Raw genomic sequence first — 19,597 nt, 5'->3', positions numbered from 1 at the left:
CTACAGCGGTCAGAGCTGTGACGCCTAATACTTGTGTAGTTACATGTGGAGGCATGTGTGGCGATGTCTGGTGTAGCGTATCAGTGCAGGGTGGAGGGAAGCGGATGCCGGCAGGTGCGACCAACACTAATCCCTGTTTGCAGTCCAGCAGTAAGGCTGTATTTATCCAGAAAGAGAGAAATAAATAGATTTCCTGTTTTCTCTCTGGGTTAATACAGCCGTCCTACAAGACTGCAAAAAGGGATTAGTGTTAGGCGTGGAGTCAGGTGTGAGCTGACAGACCTGGACTGAGCTCAGCAACCTTCTAAAATATTATGAATGTGACTCCATCATTACTTTGACTTATTTAGCCTATTTATATTCATTGGAATTGTCTTGTAAATGTAACTTTGATCAACACTTGATGTCAAATGTGTTCTATCAGTAAATTTACTTTTACAACTTGATTTGGTGAAAATGTCCATCTGCAGTCGTAAAACTCAGGAACCATCAGGCTCAAGGTTTTATTTTAAATTGTTTTTGATAATTGAATCAATTATTTAAAGGACATATTTTTAAATGTTCCAGAAAAAATGAATAAACAAAGTGTAAACGCTGTGAGCTTGTTCTTCTCCTTCAGTGGTTCTGTTTATGTTTTAATGTTTGAATCTGCAGTGAAATCAGCAAGGATGGACCTGAGTAAAGAACGACGATGGCCGAGGACGTCGGTCTTTGCACTGCCAAGCAAGCAGAGACCAGGAGACAACGTGATCATACAGAGTGCGGCAAAGCACATAACACGACAGGGAAAACTCATGACATTTATTAATTTAGCTGACGCTTTTATCCAAAGTTGCTATATTTGTCAGAGGTCGCACGCCTCTGGAGCAACGAGGGGTTACGTGTCTCGCTCAGGGACACAATGGTGTACGTGCCACAGTGGGGGATTGAACACCAAAGGCATGTGTCTTATCCACTGCACCATCACCCCCCCTCATGAATATAGATAATGCTGAAACACTGAAGGTGAGATAATGACCTGCTGATAGGCGGATGGAAAAATGGAGTATATATACTGCTGAATAGATCAGCTGACAGGTGTGCAGACAGGTCCAGGTGAGCTGCTGTCATCAGGAGGAAGCGCTGAGAGAAATAACTGATGACAGAAAGAAATCCACAACACCTGAACTGCTTCAGAAAGAGGAAACTTCCACTGATCTGATTCAGACTGCAGTGAGTGTTGGTGGAAATAATAATGTCAGACTCAGCAACAGAAAGTAAGTATATTTATAAAGTACTGTACTTAAGTACAACACTGAGTATTTCCATTTTGTGCTGCACTTTCTACCTCTGCTCCATCTCAGAGACTGGACTGACTCCACTACATTTATCTGACAACTTTAGTTACTAGTTACTTTGCAGACATAGATAATAATATCTGTAATACCATCAGTCAGCTGCAGTCTGCCCACCCTGACGCATTCTGCATTGTCACTGGGATTTCAAGTCTGTGTTTTACCAACATGTGGACTGTGTAACAAGAGGAATAACACACTGGATCTTGTATACACAAACATTAAAAATGTGTATAAAGTAGCCCTACTACTCCACATGGGCAGCTCTGATCACTTCACTGTCACGCTAACGTCTGCATATAGACCCAGACAGCAGCACTGAAGGACATCAGACTGGGCCTCAGGAGGCTGCACCTGCACTACAGGGCATTTTTAAGGATGTTGCTTCAACAGTGGTCGGCAACAGGCGGCACGCGGGCCAGAACCGGCCCGGCAGCAATAATATCTGGCCCGCGGCCAGATTGCTTTGATAGCAGAAAAATAACTGACTGAAATAGATCAGTCATGACAGCTGCAATGGGAAAAACATGATTTTACTCACACAATCACTTCCTCTTAAGAGACTGTGCCTGTAAAATAAAAGTGCTTTTGCAGCAATGCTTTATGTCGAGTTTATGAAGAGTTTTTACTTTGAAGAGTTCTGCAGGACATTCAAAATAGTCTGTGGCCTGCTTGACACACCTCTGAAAAAGCCGTTATTAAACGTGTGATTGGATTCCCCTCAATCTCCTCAGGGAAATTAAAATAAGCGTCCATAGGTTTATGAATGCGGAACAAATGTCCGGAACGTGCACACACTACAGCACATGCTCACAATAAAGCATGTGCTGTAAAAGTGTCCTTTTATTCAATTTGTTTAACAAGGGAGAAAAAACATCCGCAGTAAGGTGGAAACAACCTTACAACCCACCTGAGCTAATCATGCACATGAGCTGAAATTGTTTGACTTTGGCTGTTTCTCAATACCGAGTTCGCCGAGTTCGGACTTCTGTACTGTAAAGCTCAGACTTGGCAAGTTTGGCTCGGGAGTACAAACTCCCAGGAACAGGAGCACACAGTCATTCAGCAATTGGACCCGTTAGCTAGCGGAACCTCACATCTCCCACAATGTAGAAGCAAATTTTTAAATCAGCTCCTCTTGTTCTGGCCCGCCATATAACTTGAAAAACATTTGACTTATTTGCCGACCCCATAGACGTACAGAAATACACAGAAGTGTGATGTGATTTATCACTAAATGTATTGATGATGTGGTCAAAACTGTGTGCGGCCGACAGGCCATGGCTGACAGGAGAGGTCCATTCGCTGTTCAGAACCCGAGATGCTGCCTTCAGAACTGGTGACACTGCAGCAAGAAACTACCTGCACAGAGGGATCAGATCGGTCACTTCACCGATAACAAGGCACCTGTGGAAGAGATTCCAGACAGTGACAGGCTTTAAGCCTTCAGTAAAGACAGACTGTGATGATCCCTACCTTCCAGGTAACCTCGACACCATCTACTCTCGGTTTGAGGCCACCAACAACAGGCTGCAAAAGACGACACCATCATCCATGGACCAGGTACTTCATCTGTCTATAGAAAGTGTCCAGAGGGTTTTTCCTAAATAAAGTCTGCTGGACCAGACAACGTACCAGGTCGTGTTCTGAAGAACTGTGCAGACCAGCTGAAGAACCTCCCTCTGCCAAGCTGTAGTGCCCACCTGCCTCAAGAACGCCACCATAGTCCATGTGCCCCAAAACAACAACCCTGACTGTATGAATGTCTATAGCCCTGTTGCCCTCACCCCAGTAGACATGAAACATTTTGAGTGGCACCGGTACATTTACATTTACTCATTTGGCAGACGCTTTTATCCAGAGCGACTTACATTTGAGGAACAACTTACAAGCCAGTAATAATTACATCCGCAGTCCAGCTTCTCTGTGAACATGCTAACTCCAACATATAGGCCTGTTTGGGAACCAATATTTGTGACGGACAACATTAAAGCCACCCGGAGAGCCGGACCCTGTAAGACTCATCAGATGGTCTGTTGTGATGCTGCTGCGATGCTGCTGCTTCTGTTTCTTTTCAGAAACATCTGTTTTAGCCTGTGTGAGTTCACATTTAGTCAGACTGCCCCCATTTCAAGTAGCTGAATTAGCTGTTAGCAGGTAGCGTGGTTGTACAGACAGCTGTCACTGTGATACTGAAGAAAGATTTTCAGGAAGTCTCTCTCTGGGTTCTCAGCTGATTTCTGGACATTTGTTCTGGACTGACATCAGACATCATGATGTCCTCAGGAAGTGGAGGTCACGCTGAATGATTGAACATGTGTTTGACTTCAGATCTGACAGAGTTCTTACTCTGAGAAGTAGGAATGAGATATCTGACTCCGATTCACCTCTTGAAGGATGAGGATGTGGAAGGGTTAATTCCTTTCTTTTGTCTTAGTCGTGCTGAGTGTTGCAGACCAGATCCTGTCATTTCACCAGGGTTAAAATGGACGTAGAGTTAAATTACTGCCCTTCCTCCACCTGTAATGTCCATCCTGTCTGAGGGGGCTTTAGCTGAACGTCTCCTGACAGTTATGCATCCACACTGGGCGGCTGTGATAAAGTCTTCCTCCTCTCAGTGCACAAAATAACTCTGCTCTTTGTTAAACTGATATTTTGAGATCCTGCGGTCAACAGCAACCAGCCCACATCAACCTGTTGCTAGGTTACCATGCCAGGAGGTTGCAGTGCTGATACGTAACTAGAGAGATAGGAGAACATCTGATGTACGAATGTGAAAGGATACAGGGAGCTGATACAGGGAGCTGATATAGGGTTACCACGGGGTGATGGAAGGGTACAGAGAGTTTGGGGTATAGAGGGGTATAAAGAGCTGATAGAGGCATATAAAGACATATAAAGGGCTGATAGAGGCGTATAAAGACATATAAAGAGCTGATAGAGGGGTATAAAGACATATAAAGGGCTGATAGAGGCATATAAAGACATATAAAGGGCTGATAGAGGGGTTATAAAGACATATAAAGGGCTGATTGAGGGCTATAAAGACATATAAAGTGCTGACTGAGGGGTATAAAGACATATAAAGGGCTGATAGAGGCGTATAAAGACATATAAAGGGCTGATAGAGGGGTATAAAGACATATAATGGGCTGATAAAGGGGTATAAAGACATATAAAGGGCTGATAGAGGCGTATAAAGACATATAAAGGGCTGATAGAGGGGTATAAAGACATAAAGGGCTGAAAGAGGTGTATAAAGACATATAAAGGGCTGATAGAGGGGTATAAAGACATATAAAGGGCTGATAGAGGGGTATAAAGACATATAAAGGGCTGACAGAGGCGTATAAAGACTTATAAAGGGCTGATAGAGGGGTATAAAGACATATAAAGGGCTGATAGAGGGGTATAAAGACATATAAAGGGCTGATAGAGGGGTATAAAGACATAAAGGGCTGATAGAGGCGTATAAAGACATATAAAGGGCTGATAGAGGGGTATAAAGACATAAAGGGCTGAAAGAGGTGTATAAAGACATATTGTCAAGTGCATTCACTTTAGTGAAGTTCAACCCTGCAGTTTCCCCCACTTGATAGGGTATGCTTGCCTCTGAAGGTTTGGACTGGATTTTACTCAATGACCAGGAATCAATTCTTTCTTTTCCTTCTTTTATTTGAAAGTTGTCGTAGCCATAAGCAGGTAAAAAACCTTAAATACAAACACAAGTAAATCAATGAAACACATAATAAACTCAGGTAACCATAATAAACATCACCATCCAACATCAAAATACTTATTTTAAATCACTGCTCACATAATTTAACTTTAAATCCTAACAACTTTAACCCTCTACAAACACAATCCTACACTTACAGTTTTTCCCTTTTAAACTTTACAATACATTACTTTTAACCATGCTTCAAATCTCCATGATGTTAAATGTACAACACTTTAGTTTACAATTCAAACACATGGTTTTATACAAACATTTTTACCCTAAATATAATTACATGATTCACTTTAATATTAAAATCCACCACATTTCACAAACAAACAAACGCTCACCGACTCCTTCCTCGTTCAGACAAGCTTTAGTCCTGCAGTCTCATTTTTTCCCAGTTCCTCAACACATCTTCCCAGCCTGCTTTCTATCCTGTGAATGACTCCAAATCTCCTAATTACCAGATCCTTCCCACCTGGTGACTAACTAGCTGACTGCAGCTAGGCACCACAACCAGGGAAAAAAGGGCGTGGTCTGCAGCTCAGCTTGACACCTCCCACTCGATCTTCCCACGGAAACCGCTGGAGAGATCGCACACAGTGAACTAGTAGTTAGAGATTTTCTCCTGGACTCCCATCCTGCTCCTCCACTGGTAGTAGGACCACCAACCGTCGAACGTCCCGGTGAAGAATTGTGGACTGAAGGTCCCCCCGAATACTGGAGACGCGATGCTTGGATGCAGGGAATTTGGATGCTGATGTTTCAGGCCTCACCTCCGGGATACAGGAGCTCACCACAACTCTAATATTCACATCCCGCACAATGTTTCTGGAGTCAGGGTTGACACTGATGACTCTTCCAAGCTTAAAGTGGCCCCTCAATGCATTCTGATCACAGATCCACACAATATCTCCAGTTGCGACATTCCTCTGTGCAGTGTGCCACTTGCTCCTCACAAAAAGATTGGGACCAGCAAGTTGGCTCCAGGATCTCCAGAATTTGTTGACCTGATGCTGCATTTCCTGGAGCCTCTTATAGGGATAACTTGTGAAGTCAAATGTTTTCCAATCACCATTTGCAGATGCTCGTCCCAGCAGGAGTGTATTGGGTGTGATGTACTGCACTGTATCTTCAAGGCTCTGCACCCTGGCATCAATGGGCCGCTCATTTGCCAGATTGGCGGCAAGCTGAAGCGTCGTCTGAAACTCGCTGAAACAGAGCCCTGACTCTTTTCCCAGACTTTGAAACGCCTTCTTCACCATCCGAACAGATGCTTCAGCAGAGCCATTCCGATGAGGTGAGTCAGCTGGCAGGATTGTCCAGTGCCAGTCAGTTCCATTTTGAGCTGAAGTATCCTCTACAGCAGACTTATCCAGGCTGTCCAGGAACTGATACAACTCCTTCAGAACAGACTTGGCACCAACAAAATTAGTCCCAGGATCAGACCATATTTTCTTAGGGTGCCCTCTAATTGTCGTGAACCTCTGATAAGCCATCAGGAAGCTTTCCGTTGACATTGTGTTGGCAAGCTCCGTGTGGATTGCTCTGCTGGCCATACAGCAGAATACGACTCCCCAGACTTTCATTTTGACTCTTTTCCTCACATCATCTTTGACCTGATAGGGTCCAAACAGGTCAACTGCTGTAAACTCAAATGGAGATGCTGGCCTGGTTCTCTCTTGAGGCAGATCTCCCATCACCTGCTGACATCTTTTCACTCTGGCTTTCTTGCAGACCATACATTTCTCAATAACTTTTCGAGCAATTCTTTGTCCCTTGATGACCCATGCTCTTTTCCTCACCTTCAACAGAGTTGCAGCCACACCCTCGTGACCCTTGCTGTGAGCTTCCTGAACCAGCAATGTTGAGACCCAGGCGCTGTAAGGTAAGAGAGGGACACCAACTCGGTCTTCATTAAAGGCTTGGATTCGTCCACCACAAACTAGTAACCCGGTTTCTTCCTCTTTGAAGACTACCAGCCGATCTATTGTGGTTGCTGGAAAGGTCACCCCCTCTTGTGTGGCAAGGAAAAGATCTCTTAAAGCATCTTGGCGCTCCGTTGTGGTGATGACCCTAGCTGAGGAAACCGCCTCCCACTTTGGATCTCCCAGGATCTTATTTTTAGCTGCAAAACATTTTGCCACCCTCCAGACCCAGGCGATCGTCTTAACCAGGCGAGTCAGATTGCTAAACCGTCCTTCATCCACCAGATTTCGGACAGCAGCACCAGCAGGTGGTCTTCGATGCTCCAGATCTGGTGGCTCCCTCTTCACCTGAACTCTTGTGAGAGCCGCAGCAAATACTTTCTTCTGCATCCTTTCAACACTCTCTCTGGCAGCTGCTGATACATCCTTTGCAGACTTAATCGGCCAATCCTCAGCTGGTAGGCTCAGGAACTTTGGTCCTTTCTGCCATGGTGAATTTTCAGCCAACTCTTTTGGGCCAGCCCCACGAGTAATGATGTCAGCAATATTCAGAGATCCAGGAATCCACCACCAATCCTGAAGTTGTGTGCTGGTCTGGATTTCTCCAATCCTGTTGCCAAAAAATGTCTGGAAGCCATAGCTCTCACGTTGAATTGAACAAAGTACTGTTTGGCTATCAACAAGGTGGTACCACTGCTTGACTTGAATTCGACCATGTCGTTCAAAGTACCTCTTTAATCGGGCGGCGAATACTGCCCCACATAGCTCTGCCTTGACTGCTTCCCCCTTGTGGTCTAGGGGAGCTAGCTTAGCTTTAGACTCCACCAGCCTCACAATCGGACCTTGGTCACAGTCCCACCGCAGGTATAGGACGGCACCGTAAGCATGATCACTGCCATCAGAAAGAGTAATTGCATCAGGCTTAGCTGGCCCGCTCACTGGTGTCAGGGCTCTAGGGAACTTGACTTTGCTCAGCTCAGCATATTCTTCAAAGAGGCTGATGGCATCTTCTCTGAGCTTCTCTGATAGAGCAAGGTCCCAAGTGTCTCTGACGGTGCTACATTTGGGTTTGGCCTCTTGAAATGCTCTCCGAACCAAAATGGCTCCTTTCTGCTTTACAGGTGTCGTCAGACCAACCGGGTCATACAGCCCAGAAACTTGGCTAAGCAACTCTCGTCGGGTCAGTGGGTCTGGCGTCTGAGCTCTCACCTCTTCCAGTTTAAGGTCTTGGCCAAGTCTCATCTTTCTCCTCCTCTTTGAGAAGTTTATCCCAACCATAACATGAAGCCTGTCACCCTCCAGGGTGTAGCCGAGGCCAAGAGCTTTGTTGTCGTCCTCCTTGAGCTGATTTGGGAGGATTACAGTCTTTGGAGTAGCCTCCTGCTCCTGTTTTCCAACAGACTCCCTCCTACTTTCACCAGAAAAGACCCATGGCTTTAACTTGAAACCTCCCGCCTCCGGAATTTGCTCCACATTTTCTGTGATGACTTTGAGCTGGTCCAAGTTGTTATGAGAGGTCAGGATATCGTCGACATAGCTGTCCTCCTCTAACACTCGACGCTCTTCCTCAAGATGGCTAAACTGGGGGAGATTTGCTGTCTCTCTCATGGCGAGTTGAGCGATGCAACCTGCAGGCTTGTCACCAATGTTAACCCTTGTGACTGCATACTCGCCCAGCTCCTCCTCCTCGGAATCACGCCACAGAAACCTATGCAAATGTACCTCCTGATCATCAAGCCACACTGAATTGTACATTTTCCTTATGTCTCCCAAAGCCGCAAAACGTCCCCTCCGGAACCTGAGAAGCACAGCACGAATAGAATTGAGGACGTCAGGGCCCTTTAACAGGAGATCATTCAGACTCACCCCTCTGCACTTCTGACTACTGTTCCAAACCAGTCTCACCGGAGTTGTGACTGAGTGTGGGTTGGGTGCGATGAGGTGGCTAATGTACCAGACTGGGCCAGTCCATGTCTGAAGGACGTCTTTAGACAACTTCATTGCAGCTCGGCGCTCGACCATCTCGTGAACTTGAGCAGCATAGGCAGCTTTCCACTCCGACTCCCTGGTCAGCTGTCTCTCAGTCCTGAAGAAAGTTGCCTCAACTGCACTCCTGTTGCTTGGTAATGTGGCTGGATCTTCTATCCAGGGGTACTTGGCGTGCCAGTGAGGCCTCTCACTGTGCTCATCAGCAACTACATATGTGAGCCCATTCTTTACCACCTCCAACTCCCTTTCTTCAGCGAGGGTCATTTCTTTGCCGCCTGGGTGGCAGTTTCCACAGCGACAACCTCCACATTTTGGAATGCAGCCAGCACCGATACTTTCCCATTTCCACCACTCGAGGAAGCTGGATGTTGTAGTTAAACAACTGAATCCCTGAGGTTGCTGGCTTTGTTGACGATGAATGGGGACCACGCAGGTGTGTTCTTCATACTTCACAGCAGCAGTTCTCATAGACCTTGCGAAATGCGTTCTCGATGTGTGAGCTGATACAGTTACCGCCTCAAACAACTCAGGATGGGTGCCAGCAACTGTCTTTCCCATCGGTCCGTCCCACAGCACAAGGTCCCCTACCGTGCGGATTTTCTGCGGGGCCAGCTGGCCTTCCTTGTGACTCACAAGGAGATGGATCTCCCTCGGTCTTGCCAGGTCGCTGAGTGGAATGTCTGGGAAGAACTCTTGTAGTTTTTTAGCTGATACATGTCTTTGAATGTCTGCAATGCTGTCTAGGCCATAGCAAACCAGCTGATGAGATCTAAGAGTGCCTCTTAAAGTGCTGACCCGAATTTTCAGGAGGTACCGCTTTGTCTTAACAAAGACTTTCATGCCTCCTACACCATGGACTACAAGCGTGATGTCTTCACTTCTAAGATTGAGCCGACCTGCTGCCTCATGGGTGATATAATTAGTATCAGAAGCTAGGTCTATAAGAGTCCCAATTTTCTGCCCAGCATTTGCGGTTACCTCCAACAGCATCATGATGACTGGCCACTCCGCTAGCCCGCTCTCTACCAGAAGACTTGAATGACTCTTTGCAATATGTGAAGTGCTCACTGCTGTATTACAGAATGCGTCCCGGCATTGTTGAGCTAATTCAGGTGAAAGTTTTCCGAAGAATTTTTCCTGAGCCTCGGTGTAATTCCTCCAGCTCTCACCTCCCACTGTGCTGTGTTTTCTCCTCCTCTGAGCCATACTGTCTCTGGGTGCCTCAGCACTGGGACACAGATAGTAGTGATGGTCTGTGACTCCCTGCTTCCCACAATCGGGATTTCTGCACAAAAACAAAGTTTTGCAGTGATTACCCTCGTCATGGACCTCCAGACATTTCCAGCAGGCTCCCAGCTTCCGCACTGCGTCCTTCTTCTCTGTGAGCTTGAGCACACGGAACCTTTTGCAGAAGTACAGCTTCTTCTTATGCTTGATGTCCCCACAGACACCACATCCAGAGAGATTGCTACTTAACTGGTTTGAGGCTCTGGTTCTAGCTTGCCTTTGCTCCGGTCGGTTTTCTTTCCTCAGCGGCTCTTCATCCCTCAATTGATCCAGCTGTTCGTAGATACTCTCTTGACTCTTGAGAAAGGCCAGAAGATAGTCAAAGCGCTTTTCTGGGTCAGTACTGCTTCTCTCAGCTGCATAGAGGAGCCACTCTTTCTTTAGTGCATCCGGCAGCTTGCTCTCAATTGACTTTGTCACCAGAGGGTTCCTTAAAGCGCCAGTGTCACCAAGATCACTCAGATCTTCAAGGGCTTTCTCCACAGCTTGGATGAGCTCAACAATTTTCCTGGGCTGGTGCCCTCTGGCAGCTGGAAGTCTCTGGAGCTCCTCAACTATCTCAACAGCGATCGCAGTTTGGCTTCCGAACCGATTCTCTAGCACACGAAAGATGTCTCCTGCGGTGTTATAATTCATCAATCGAAGATCTCTCATTACTTTCTCATCCAAACTGTCAAGAAGCTGGAACTTTTTGACTTCCTTTGAACCAGTGGGTTCTCCTTGCCTCTGGAGGGCCTCCCAGTCCCTTTTCCAGCGATGAAAGTCTCGCCTGATGCCAGTAAACTTAGGGAGGGAAGTAGGCTTCAGTCTAACTGCTGCTGTTGGATAGTTGATAGTAGCTGCACTCACAACTCTTTCGGCGTCTTCTTTAGCTTTTGCTTGAATGAACTCTGCTTTTCTTGACATTAACTTAGGGATGATCTGCTCAAGATTTCTGACCCGCAGCTGAAAATCTTTCCGTTCAGCAGGGGGAACCCAACACTTCCACTGTGTATGCAGCTCTTTTGCCCTCTTAACCAGTTTTTCCATGTAATCAAACATGAAGTCAAAACTCTCTTTACTCCCATCAGGTCCAAAGGACACCACACACTCTACTTTCTCCTCTGCAACCTTTACTGCCATCGACAGTTCCTCTTCTCCAAAGTTTGCCCAGAGTGTCTTTTGGATTAGCTCCTTGAGCTCGTTCAGTCTCGTCTCACACTCACTTGTAGTTTTCTCGATGTCGGCCTTTTGCTGCTCATTCAACCTGGGAACCTCTTCGGAATCAGTATCCAGCTTTGCCTCTACAAGGTATTGGGCCTCTACATCATCGTTGGCTTTTTGAAACTGTCCCTGAGCTCCTCTTCAGGTGTGATGCCATGCATCCGGACAACGTTGTTAGCCAGTCGTGAGAATTGCCGCTTTGCAGATGTCCTGTTAGCTTTAAGCTGCTCCAGTGTCTTTGAGTCAGCCATCTTCTTTTCAGCAGGATTGGGTGAGATGATTTCCCGTTTTATCAGGCCAGGCTGGTTGCTGTTCAGGATTCTCTGCTCCAGTCTTCACAGCGGTTTTTTACTGTCAAGTGCATTCACTTTAGTGAAGTTCAACCCTGCAGTTTCCCCCACTTGATAGGGTATGCTTGCCTCTGAAGGTTTGGACTGGATTTTACTCAATGACCAGGAATCAATTCTTTCTTTTCCTTCTTTTATTTGAAAGTTGTCGTAGCCATAAGCAGGTAAAAAACCTTAAATACAAACACAAGTAAATCAATGAAACACATAATAAACTCAGGTAACCATAATAAACATCACCATCCAACATCAAAATACTTATTTTAAATCACTGCTCACATAATTTAACTTTAAATCCTAACAACTTTAACCCTCTACAAACACAATCCTACACTTACAGTTTTTCCCTTTTAAACTTTACAATACATTACTTTTAACCATGCTTCAAATCTCCATGATGTTAAATGTACAACACTTTAGTTTACAATTCAAACACATGGTTTTATACAAACATTTTTACCCTAAATATAATTACATGATTCACTTTAATATTAAAATCCACCACATTTCACAAACAAACAAACGCTCACCGACTCCTTCCTCGTTCAGACAAGCTTTAGTCCTGCAGTCTCATTTTTTCCCAGTTCCTCAACACATCTTCCCAGCCTGCTTTCTATCCTGTGAATGACTCCAAATCTCCTAATTACCAGATCCTTCCCACCTGGTGACTAACTAGCTGACTGCAGCTAGGCACCACAACCAGGGAAAAAAGGGCGTGGTCTGCAGCTCAGCTTGACACATATAAAGGGCTGATAGAGGGGTATAAAGACATATAAAGGGCTGATAGAGGGGTATAAAGACATATAAAGGGCTGATAGAGGGGTATAAAGACATATAAAGGGCTGATAGAGGCGTATAAAGACATATAAAGGGCTGATAGAGGGGTATAAAGACATATAAAGGGCTGACAGAGGCGTATAAAGACATATAAAGGGCTGATAGAGGGGTATAAAGGGTTGATGAGGGGGGTGTTGGTTGACAGATTGTATAAAAGAGTATAAAAGGTTGACAGACAGGTTGATTGAGAGGTATACTGGGTTCATAGAGGGGTCAAGAGTTGAGTGTATTGTACCTGCAGGCTGCCTCGGGGACAATACTCTGTGATGATGCACATGTTTGGCGGGTCGATGCAGGCGCCGATGAAGCGGGTCAGGTGCTCATTCTGAACGTCTCGCATCTGCAAGAGCACAGAGGTTGCTGGTTCAAATCCCACCAAGACCTTTAACATCCTACAGTCAAGGCACTGATCCCTAAATTAGATAGTCATTGGTCAACCTAGGAAGGTAGGTCTGTCGGTTGGTAGGTACACTAGCAGGTAGGTACATCTGTTGGGGGGCAGGTAAATAGGTAGTTAGGTAAGTAGATCAGTCAGTAGGTTGCTAGGTAGGTTCAAATTCCACCAAGACATTCAACATCCTACAGTCAAGACACGGATCCCTAAATTAGATACTTAGTCCTAATCCTAAGTAGGTAGGTCCGTAGAGTTCTTACATGTTTTAGTTCAAACAGAACCTTTCTGGTCAGTTCGATACGTTTCTTGTTGATGTATTTGATGGCTGCCAGGTTTCCCTGCAGGAGACAAAATCAGCCTGATTACCACACTTTTCATTAAACCATCATGTTTTTCCCATTGCAGCCGTGTTAGCGATCTGATAAGACTGCTAGCTGTCAGGAGTATGTTAGGTGTTTTTTGTCAGCAAGTGGTTTACGGTGGTGTCAGACCTTGTAGTATCCAGTTTTGGTGTAGATTTGGAAGTTCCCCTCCATGGTCATCAGGGAGCCACAGTTGGATCCTTTCTGCGGAGAATCAATATGAACTAATTATACCAGTCAGTAGTGAGTGTAACCCATTTTAAACTACTTCTCCTCTGTGTGTGTTAATGTGAGTGTTACCAGAGACATGGTGAGTCGGCTGCAGGTTCGCCTAAGGACTTTATCCAGGTTGCTCATCTGAACGTCGTCCCAGGAAACTCTCCACAGCTGGGCCGCCAACTCGCTCTCTAACTTCAACTTCCTGTTCAACAGACAGGTGTGTGTGTGTGTGTGTGTGGACAGTGAAAGTGTTTGTAGAGTCCATGTGTGTGTTGGAAAGTGGAGAAGGGAGAAAACAGAGGGAAAGGTGAAAAAAAGGATAAACAAGAAAGAGATGGGTGAGTGGGACACTGAGACAGAAACAGAAACAGACAGAGATAGAGACAGAGAGATCTACTGTATGTTTGTAGCGTCCAGGACTGTCCTGATTCAGAGTCCCGGGTCAGAGATGGGCTCAAATCGTACAGTGTATGCCCAACTTGATGGATGCGCTTTTGCCCGTGTTTTTACTATTACTTCATCTTTAAGCTGGAGAGCTTAAGAGTAAATTAAAAGTAAAGGAGAACTGTTTATTTAGCACAGAATGTAGTATTGGAAGAGTTCACTAGCATCTTGGCTGGTATGGTCAATTTTATCTGAATGGTGCGGATGTTCTGGTTCTGATGTACACTTATTTCTGGCTTCAGCAACCTCTCGTCAGCTCGGTCACTTGGGTTAAGTTCATCTGACTGTCGACTCCAGCGAGGAACTGGACATAGTGGGCAGGACAATTACTATATTCTGATGTGCACATGCAGATGAGTTTGTGATTGTGATTGTGTTTGAGTTTCAAAGTGTCAACGTTATTTTGTCTCATCTTATAGAGGAAGTTACACTATGGACATCAGAAAAAACAGAGGCGGCAGTGAAGTCTTACATTTTTGTACCAGTTGTTTTGTGATGTTTTATTAAAAAGAAGATTCAAAAAGATACGATGAACAAGGGGAGGAAAAGATAAAACTGAGAGAACTATCCCAGAAAGCAGCAAGATCCAGAAACTGATGCCTTCCAGTAAAACTACAGACTTACAGAATAATTTCAAGCTTGTTGAATTTAAAGGGTCAGTTCACCTAAACTTCAACATAACTACATAAACTACAACATTTAAGTTTAAATAAATGCATCAGACTTATGAAGAACACTAAAAGTATGTGGAGCTAAACAACATTCCATTCTGGGACCTTTTTTTATCAGTATAATGATATTATCTGCAAATAGAAAACTTCTTTGAATAAAATTTTGACACAAACTTTACGGACAAATAAAGCTTTAAAACATTTTGCTATTGACCAGAAGGTGGTTGTTCAGTGCCTCCTTCTACGGTACTGCAGTGGTGGTAATGAAGGAGGGGTAAGCTCAAGTCGTTCACTTTTCCCACACATTTATTCTGCCATCCAGGGATCAAACCTGTGACTTTCCGCAACGGATGAACCGTTAAACAGGGAGGAGGAAAAGAGAAGATATGGAAAACATAACCAGAGCAGAAAACAATCTCAGGCAAGTTTACTCCTCTCTTTACAAATCCACCCATATATCCTTCATCCCTTCATCCTCGACCTCAATGTGACCTCTCTGTTATTACAGAGACAGACAGTGAGAGAGACAGAGATACAGAGGATGGGTGAAAAAGAGAAAAACAGGAAGATAGAGGGGCAGAGAAAAAGAGGGATGAGGGAATACATGAAATGACAAAAGAGAAATAAAAAATAAAGAGAGAGAGAGAGGTGCTGTGAGAGTGCAAACCACCACCAAGTGTGTGTGTGTGTACATCTATCTTTGTGAGGACCCACTTGAGTTTTAGAAAAAGTGAGGACATTATTGTAAAGTGAGGACATTAATAGAGCCCAACCGATTTACCGTTTTGCAGATATTATTGGCTGATATAAGCTACTTGCAGATATATCTGCATCAGCGTTTATAACAGCTGAAATGACAATTAATATAGAGAAATCACTCATGTCATGAGTGTTACATAGTTTTTCCACCAGAGGGCGCTCTGTTACCAACACCGCAGCACCACAGAACAAAACATCAGCTGACCGCAGTCTACCAGAGCTCAGAGCCCCTGTGCTGGAGGTAAGGTGAGGAGCTCCCTAGCTCCTTGTAGCGCTCACACTCACTATTTACGGTGAGTTGTTAATTTCTCACGTCAATTACATGACTTAAATAATAATAAAAACAGCCCTTATCACTTCCCCTCTCCTAGAAACATTCATAACAGACTTGCTAACCCTCCTGTTTTCAACTGCACTCTCCTGGGTCACAGCAGGATGTTTCATGTTACAGTAGCTGAGTGGTGGAGGCTAACGTTATGCTGACAGACGTGATTGTAGATTTATTCTGTGCGGCACTTCTGGTGAACGGTCCTCTCATTTCTCCCTAGTTCATTACTTCGTTTATTAAGTCTTATTAAACATAACGTACAGCAGCTAACACTGCCCGTTGCTAAATTAGCCATAAAACCAATGCCATGTTTATCAGTGGAGGAGCGCTAACGTTAATGAGCGATTAAACTATAGTGTTTGACGTATTCTAAATATATCTGCAAGCTGCTTGTCTCTAGTTACAGTCGGCATGTCAGAAATGATTAAACCAGAGCGGACTTGTGAATAAACGTGAGCTGAACAAGAATCTAACATGGCTTCCTGCCTAACAAAGTTCTCTAACGTTATCTTTTCTTTTGATTGTGAAACGTTAGTGTGAAATCTCAGAGTTGCAGGTCCTCCTTGTATACAGTCATTTAGTATTAGATTAATTAAACATATATATATATATATATATATATATATGATTATTTGCCTATGTAGAAGAACCCTGTTTATCATTATTATAGCAATGACATTAGATATGATATATGGTATTATTCGTAGTAGTAATAGCAGTACTAGTATATGGGTAATTTTTATAGTTTCTGGCTTGCTGACCCCCACAATACACTATTTACTATAATGTTCATTAGTGGTAGTACTCCATAATTAATTTAAATTTTTTTCTGTAGATTTATTTGCCTCTTATTCATCAAAACCTAAATATATTTTGTTGTATTTTTGTACTATTTATAACAATACAAACAAAAGTTTCTTTTGTCTCAACATAACATTTTAGGGATAATCTTTGTTTATGTCATGCCTTTCTTAAAATAAGTTGAAAAAACAATATCGGCTGATATATCGGCTATCAGATTTTAAAAAGCTCAAACATTGAAATCGGTATCGGACTTAAAAATCCCTTATCGGTCGGGCTCTACACATTAACATAAATTACATTAATATATAGTGAGGACATTAATGTAAAGTGAGGACATAATTATAAAGTGAGCACATTATTGTAAAGTGAGGACATAATTAAAAAGTGAGGACATAAGTAAAAAGTGAGGACATAAGTAAAAAGTGAGGAAATTATTATAAAGTGAGGACATTAATGTAAAGTGAGGACATAATTATAAAGTGAGGACATTATTGTAAAGTGAGGACACAATTATAAAGTGAGGACATCAATGTAAAGTGAGGACATAATTAAAAAGTGAGGAAATTATTATAAAGTGAGGACATAATTATAAAGTGAGGACATAATTATAAAGTGAGGACATTATTGTAAAGTGAGGACACAATTATAAAGTGAGGACATTAATGTAAAGTGAGGACATTATTGTAAAGTGAGGACATTAATGTAAAGTTAGGGCATTATTGTAAAGTGAGGAAATAATTATAAAGTGAGGACATTAATGTAAAGGGAGGACATAATTATAAAGTGAGGACATTAATGTAAAGTTAGGGCATTACTGTAAAGTGAGGACATAATTATAAAGTGAGGACATTAATGTAAAGTGAGGACATTAATGTAAAGGGAGGACATAATTATAAAGTGAGGACATTATTGTAAAGTTAGGGCATTACTGTAAAGTGAGCATGTTATTGTAAAGTGAGGACATAATTATAAAGTGAGGACATTAATGTAAAGGGAGGACATAATTATAAAGTGAGGACATTAATGTAAAGGGAGGACACAATTATAAAGTGAGGACATTAAGGTAAAGTGAGGACATAATTATAAAGTGAGGACATTAATTTAAAGTGAGGACATAATTGTAAAGTGAGGACATTAATGTAAAGTTAGGGCATTATTGTAAAGTGAGGAAATAATTATAAAGTGAGGACATTAATGTAAAGGGAGGACATAATTATAAAGTGAGGACATTAATGTAAAGTTAGGGCATTACTGTAAAGTGAGGACATAATTATAAAGTGAGGACATTAATTTAAAGTGAGGACATAATTATAAAATGAGGACATTAATGTAAAGTTAGGGCATTATTGTAAAGTGAGGAAATAATTATAAAGTGAGGACATTAATGTAAAGGGAGGACATAATTATAAAGTGAGGACATTAATTTAAAGTGAGGACATAATTATAAAATGAGGACATAATTATAAAGTGAGGACATTAATGTAAAGTGAGGACATAATTATAAAGTGAGGACATTAATGTAAAGGGAGGACATAATTATAAAGTGAGGACATTAATGTAAAGTTAGGGCATTACTGTAAAGTGAGGACATAATTATAAAGTGAGGACATTAATGTAAAGTGAGGACATTAATGTAAAGGGAGGACATAATTATAAAGTGAGGACATTATTGTAAAGTTAGGGCATTACTGTAAAGTGAGCACGTTATTGTAAAATGAGGACATAATTATAAAGTGAGGACATTAATGTAAAGGGAGGACATAATTATAAAGTGAGGACATTAATGTAAAGGGAGGACATAATTATAAAGTGAGGACATTAATGTAAAGGGAGGACATAATTATAAAGTTTGGACATTAATGTAAAGTGAGGGCATTATTGTAAAGTGAGGACATAATTATAAAGTGAGGACATAATTGTAACGTGAGGACACAATTATAAAGTGAGGACATTAATGTAAAGTGAGGACATTATTGTAAAGTGAGGACATTAATGTAAAGGGAGGACATAATTATAAAGTGAGGACATTAATGTAAAGTTAGGGCATTACTGTAAAGTGAGGACATAATTATAAAGTGAGGACATTAATGTAAAGTGAGGACATTAATGTAAAGGGAGGACATAATTATAAAGTGAGGACATTAATGTAAAGGGAGGACATAATTATAAAGTTAGGACATTATTGTAAAGTTAGGGCATTACTGTAAAGTGAGCACGTTATTGTAAAGTGAGGACATAATTATAAAGTGAGGACATTAATGTAAAGGGAGGACATAATTATAAAGTGAGGACATTAATGTAAAGGGAGGACACAATTATAAAGTGAGGACATTAATGTAAAGTGAGGACATAATTTTAAAGTGAGGACATTAATTTAAAGTGAGGACATAATTATAAAATGAGGACATTAATTTAAAGTGAGGACATAATTATAAAGTCAGCACATTATTGTAAAGTGAGGACATAATTATAAAGTGAGGACATTAATGTAAAGTTAGGGCATTATTATAAAGTGAGCACATTATTGTAAAGTGAGGACATTAATGTAAAGGGAGGACATTAATGTAAAGGGAGGACATAATTATAAAGTGAGGACATTAATGTAAAGGGAGGACATAATTATAAAGTGAGGACATTAATGTAAAGGGAGGACATAATTATAAAGTTTGGACATTAATGTAAAGTGAGGGCATTATTGTAAAGTGAGGACATAATTATAAAGTGAGGACATTAATTTAAAGTGAGGAAAATTATAATGTGAGGACATAAATTATAAAGTGAGGGCATTATTGTAAAGTGAGGACATAATTATTAAAATGAGGCTCCTCACGAGTACTAAAGTAGAAATATGTGTCTCACCTGTAGATGAAAACTGTCACGGTAACAATGATGACCAAGACGAAGCAGATCACTATGGCAACCATCTGATGCAGTGTAACTGTGCCTGGAGAGGAAGGAGGGAGAAAGTGA

The 19,597-nt window shown here is 42.4% G+C and overlaps 1 protein-coding gene and 1 long non-coding RNA gene across 5 annotated transcripts in view; both read right to left on the bottom strand.

Annotated features, from left to right (window-relative positions):
* LOC119906942 (atrial natriuretic peptide receptor 1-like) overlaps nucleotides 1–19,597 on the bottom strand; it is a 62,578-nt gene that overhangs the window by 20,743 nt on the left and 22,238 nt on the right. For all 4 annotated transcript variants that reach the window (XM_038724406.1, XM_038724407.1, XM_038724408.1 and 1 more), the window contains exons 8-12: nucleotides 19,487–19,571; nucleotides 13,703–13,823; nucleotides 13,532–13,606; nucleotides 13,301–13,378; nucleotides 12,882–12,986 (exon numbers count right to left, since the gene is read on the bottom strand). In XM_038724406.1, coding sequence (XP_038580334.1) covers nucleotides 12,882–12,986; nucleotides 13,301–13,378; nucleotides 13,532–13,606; nucleotides 13,703–13,823; nucleotides 19,487–19,571 — 464 coding nt within the window. The remainder of the gene's footprint in view (nucleotides 1–12,881; nucleotides 12,987–13,300; nucleotides 13,379–13,531; nucleotides 13,607–13,702; nucleotides 13,824–19,486; nucleotides 19,572–19,597) is intronic.
* On the bottom strand, nucleotides 4,992–12,872 carry LOC119906946. Its single transcript, XR_005445059.1, has 2 exons — nucleotides 12,580–12,872; nucleotides 4,992–5,611 (listed from the first exon to the last, which is right to left on the bottom strand). It is a non-coding gene; the product is annotated as an uncharacterized LOC119906946 (long non-coding RNA).

This window comes from Micropterus salmoides, unplaced genomic scaffold (assembly GCF_014851395.1).
Source record: "Micropterus salmoides isolate LMB-PRFRI ecotype aquatic unplaced genomic scaffold, ASM1485139v1 Ms_hic_scaffold_17, whole genome shotgun sequence".
NCBI lineage: Eukaryota > Metazoa > Chordata > Actinopteri > Centrarchiformes > Centrarchidae > Micropterus > Micropterus salmoides.
This window is presented reverse-complemented; position numbering and strand designations above follow the sequence as displayed.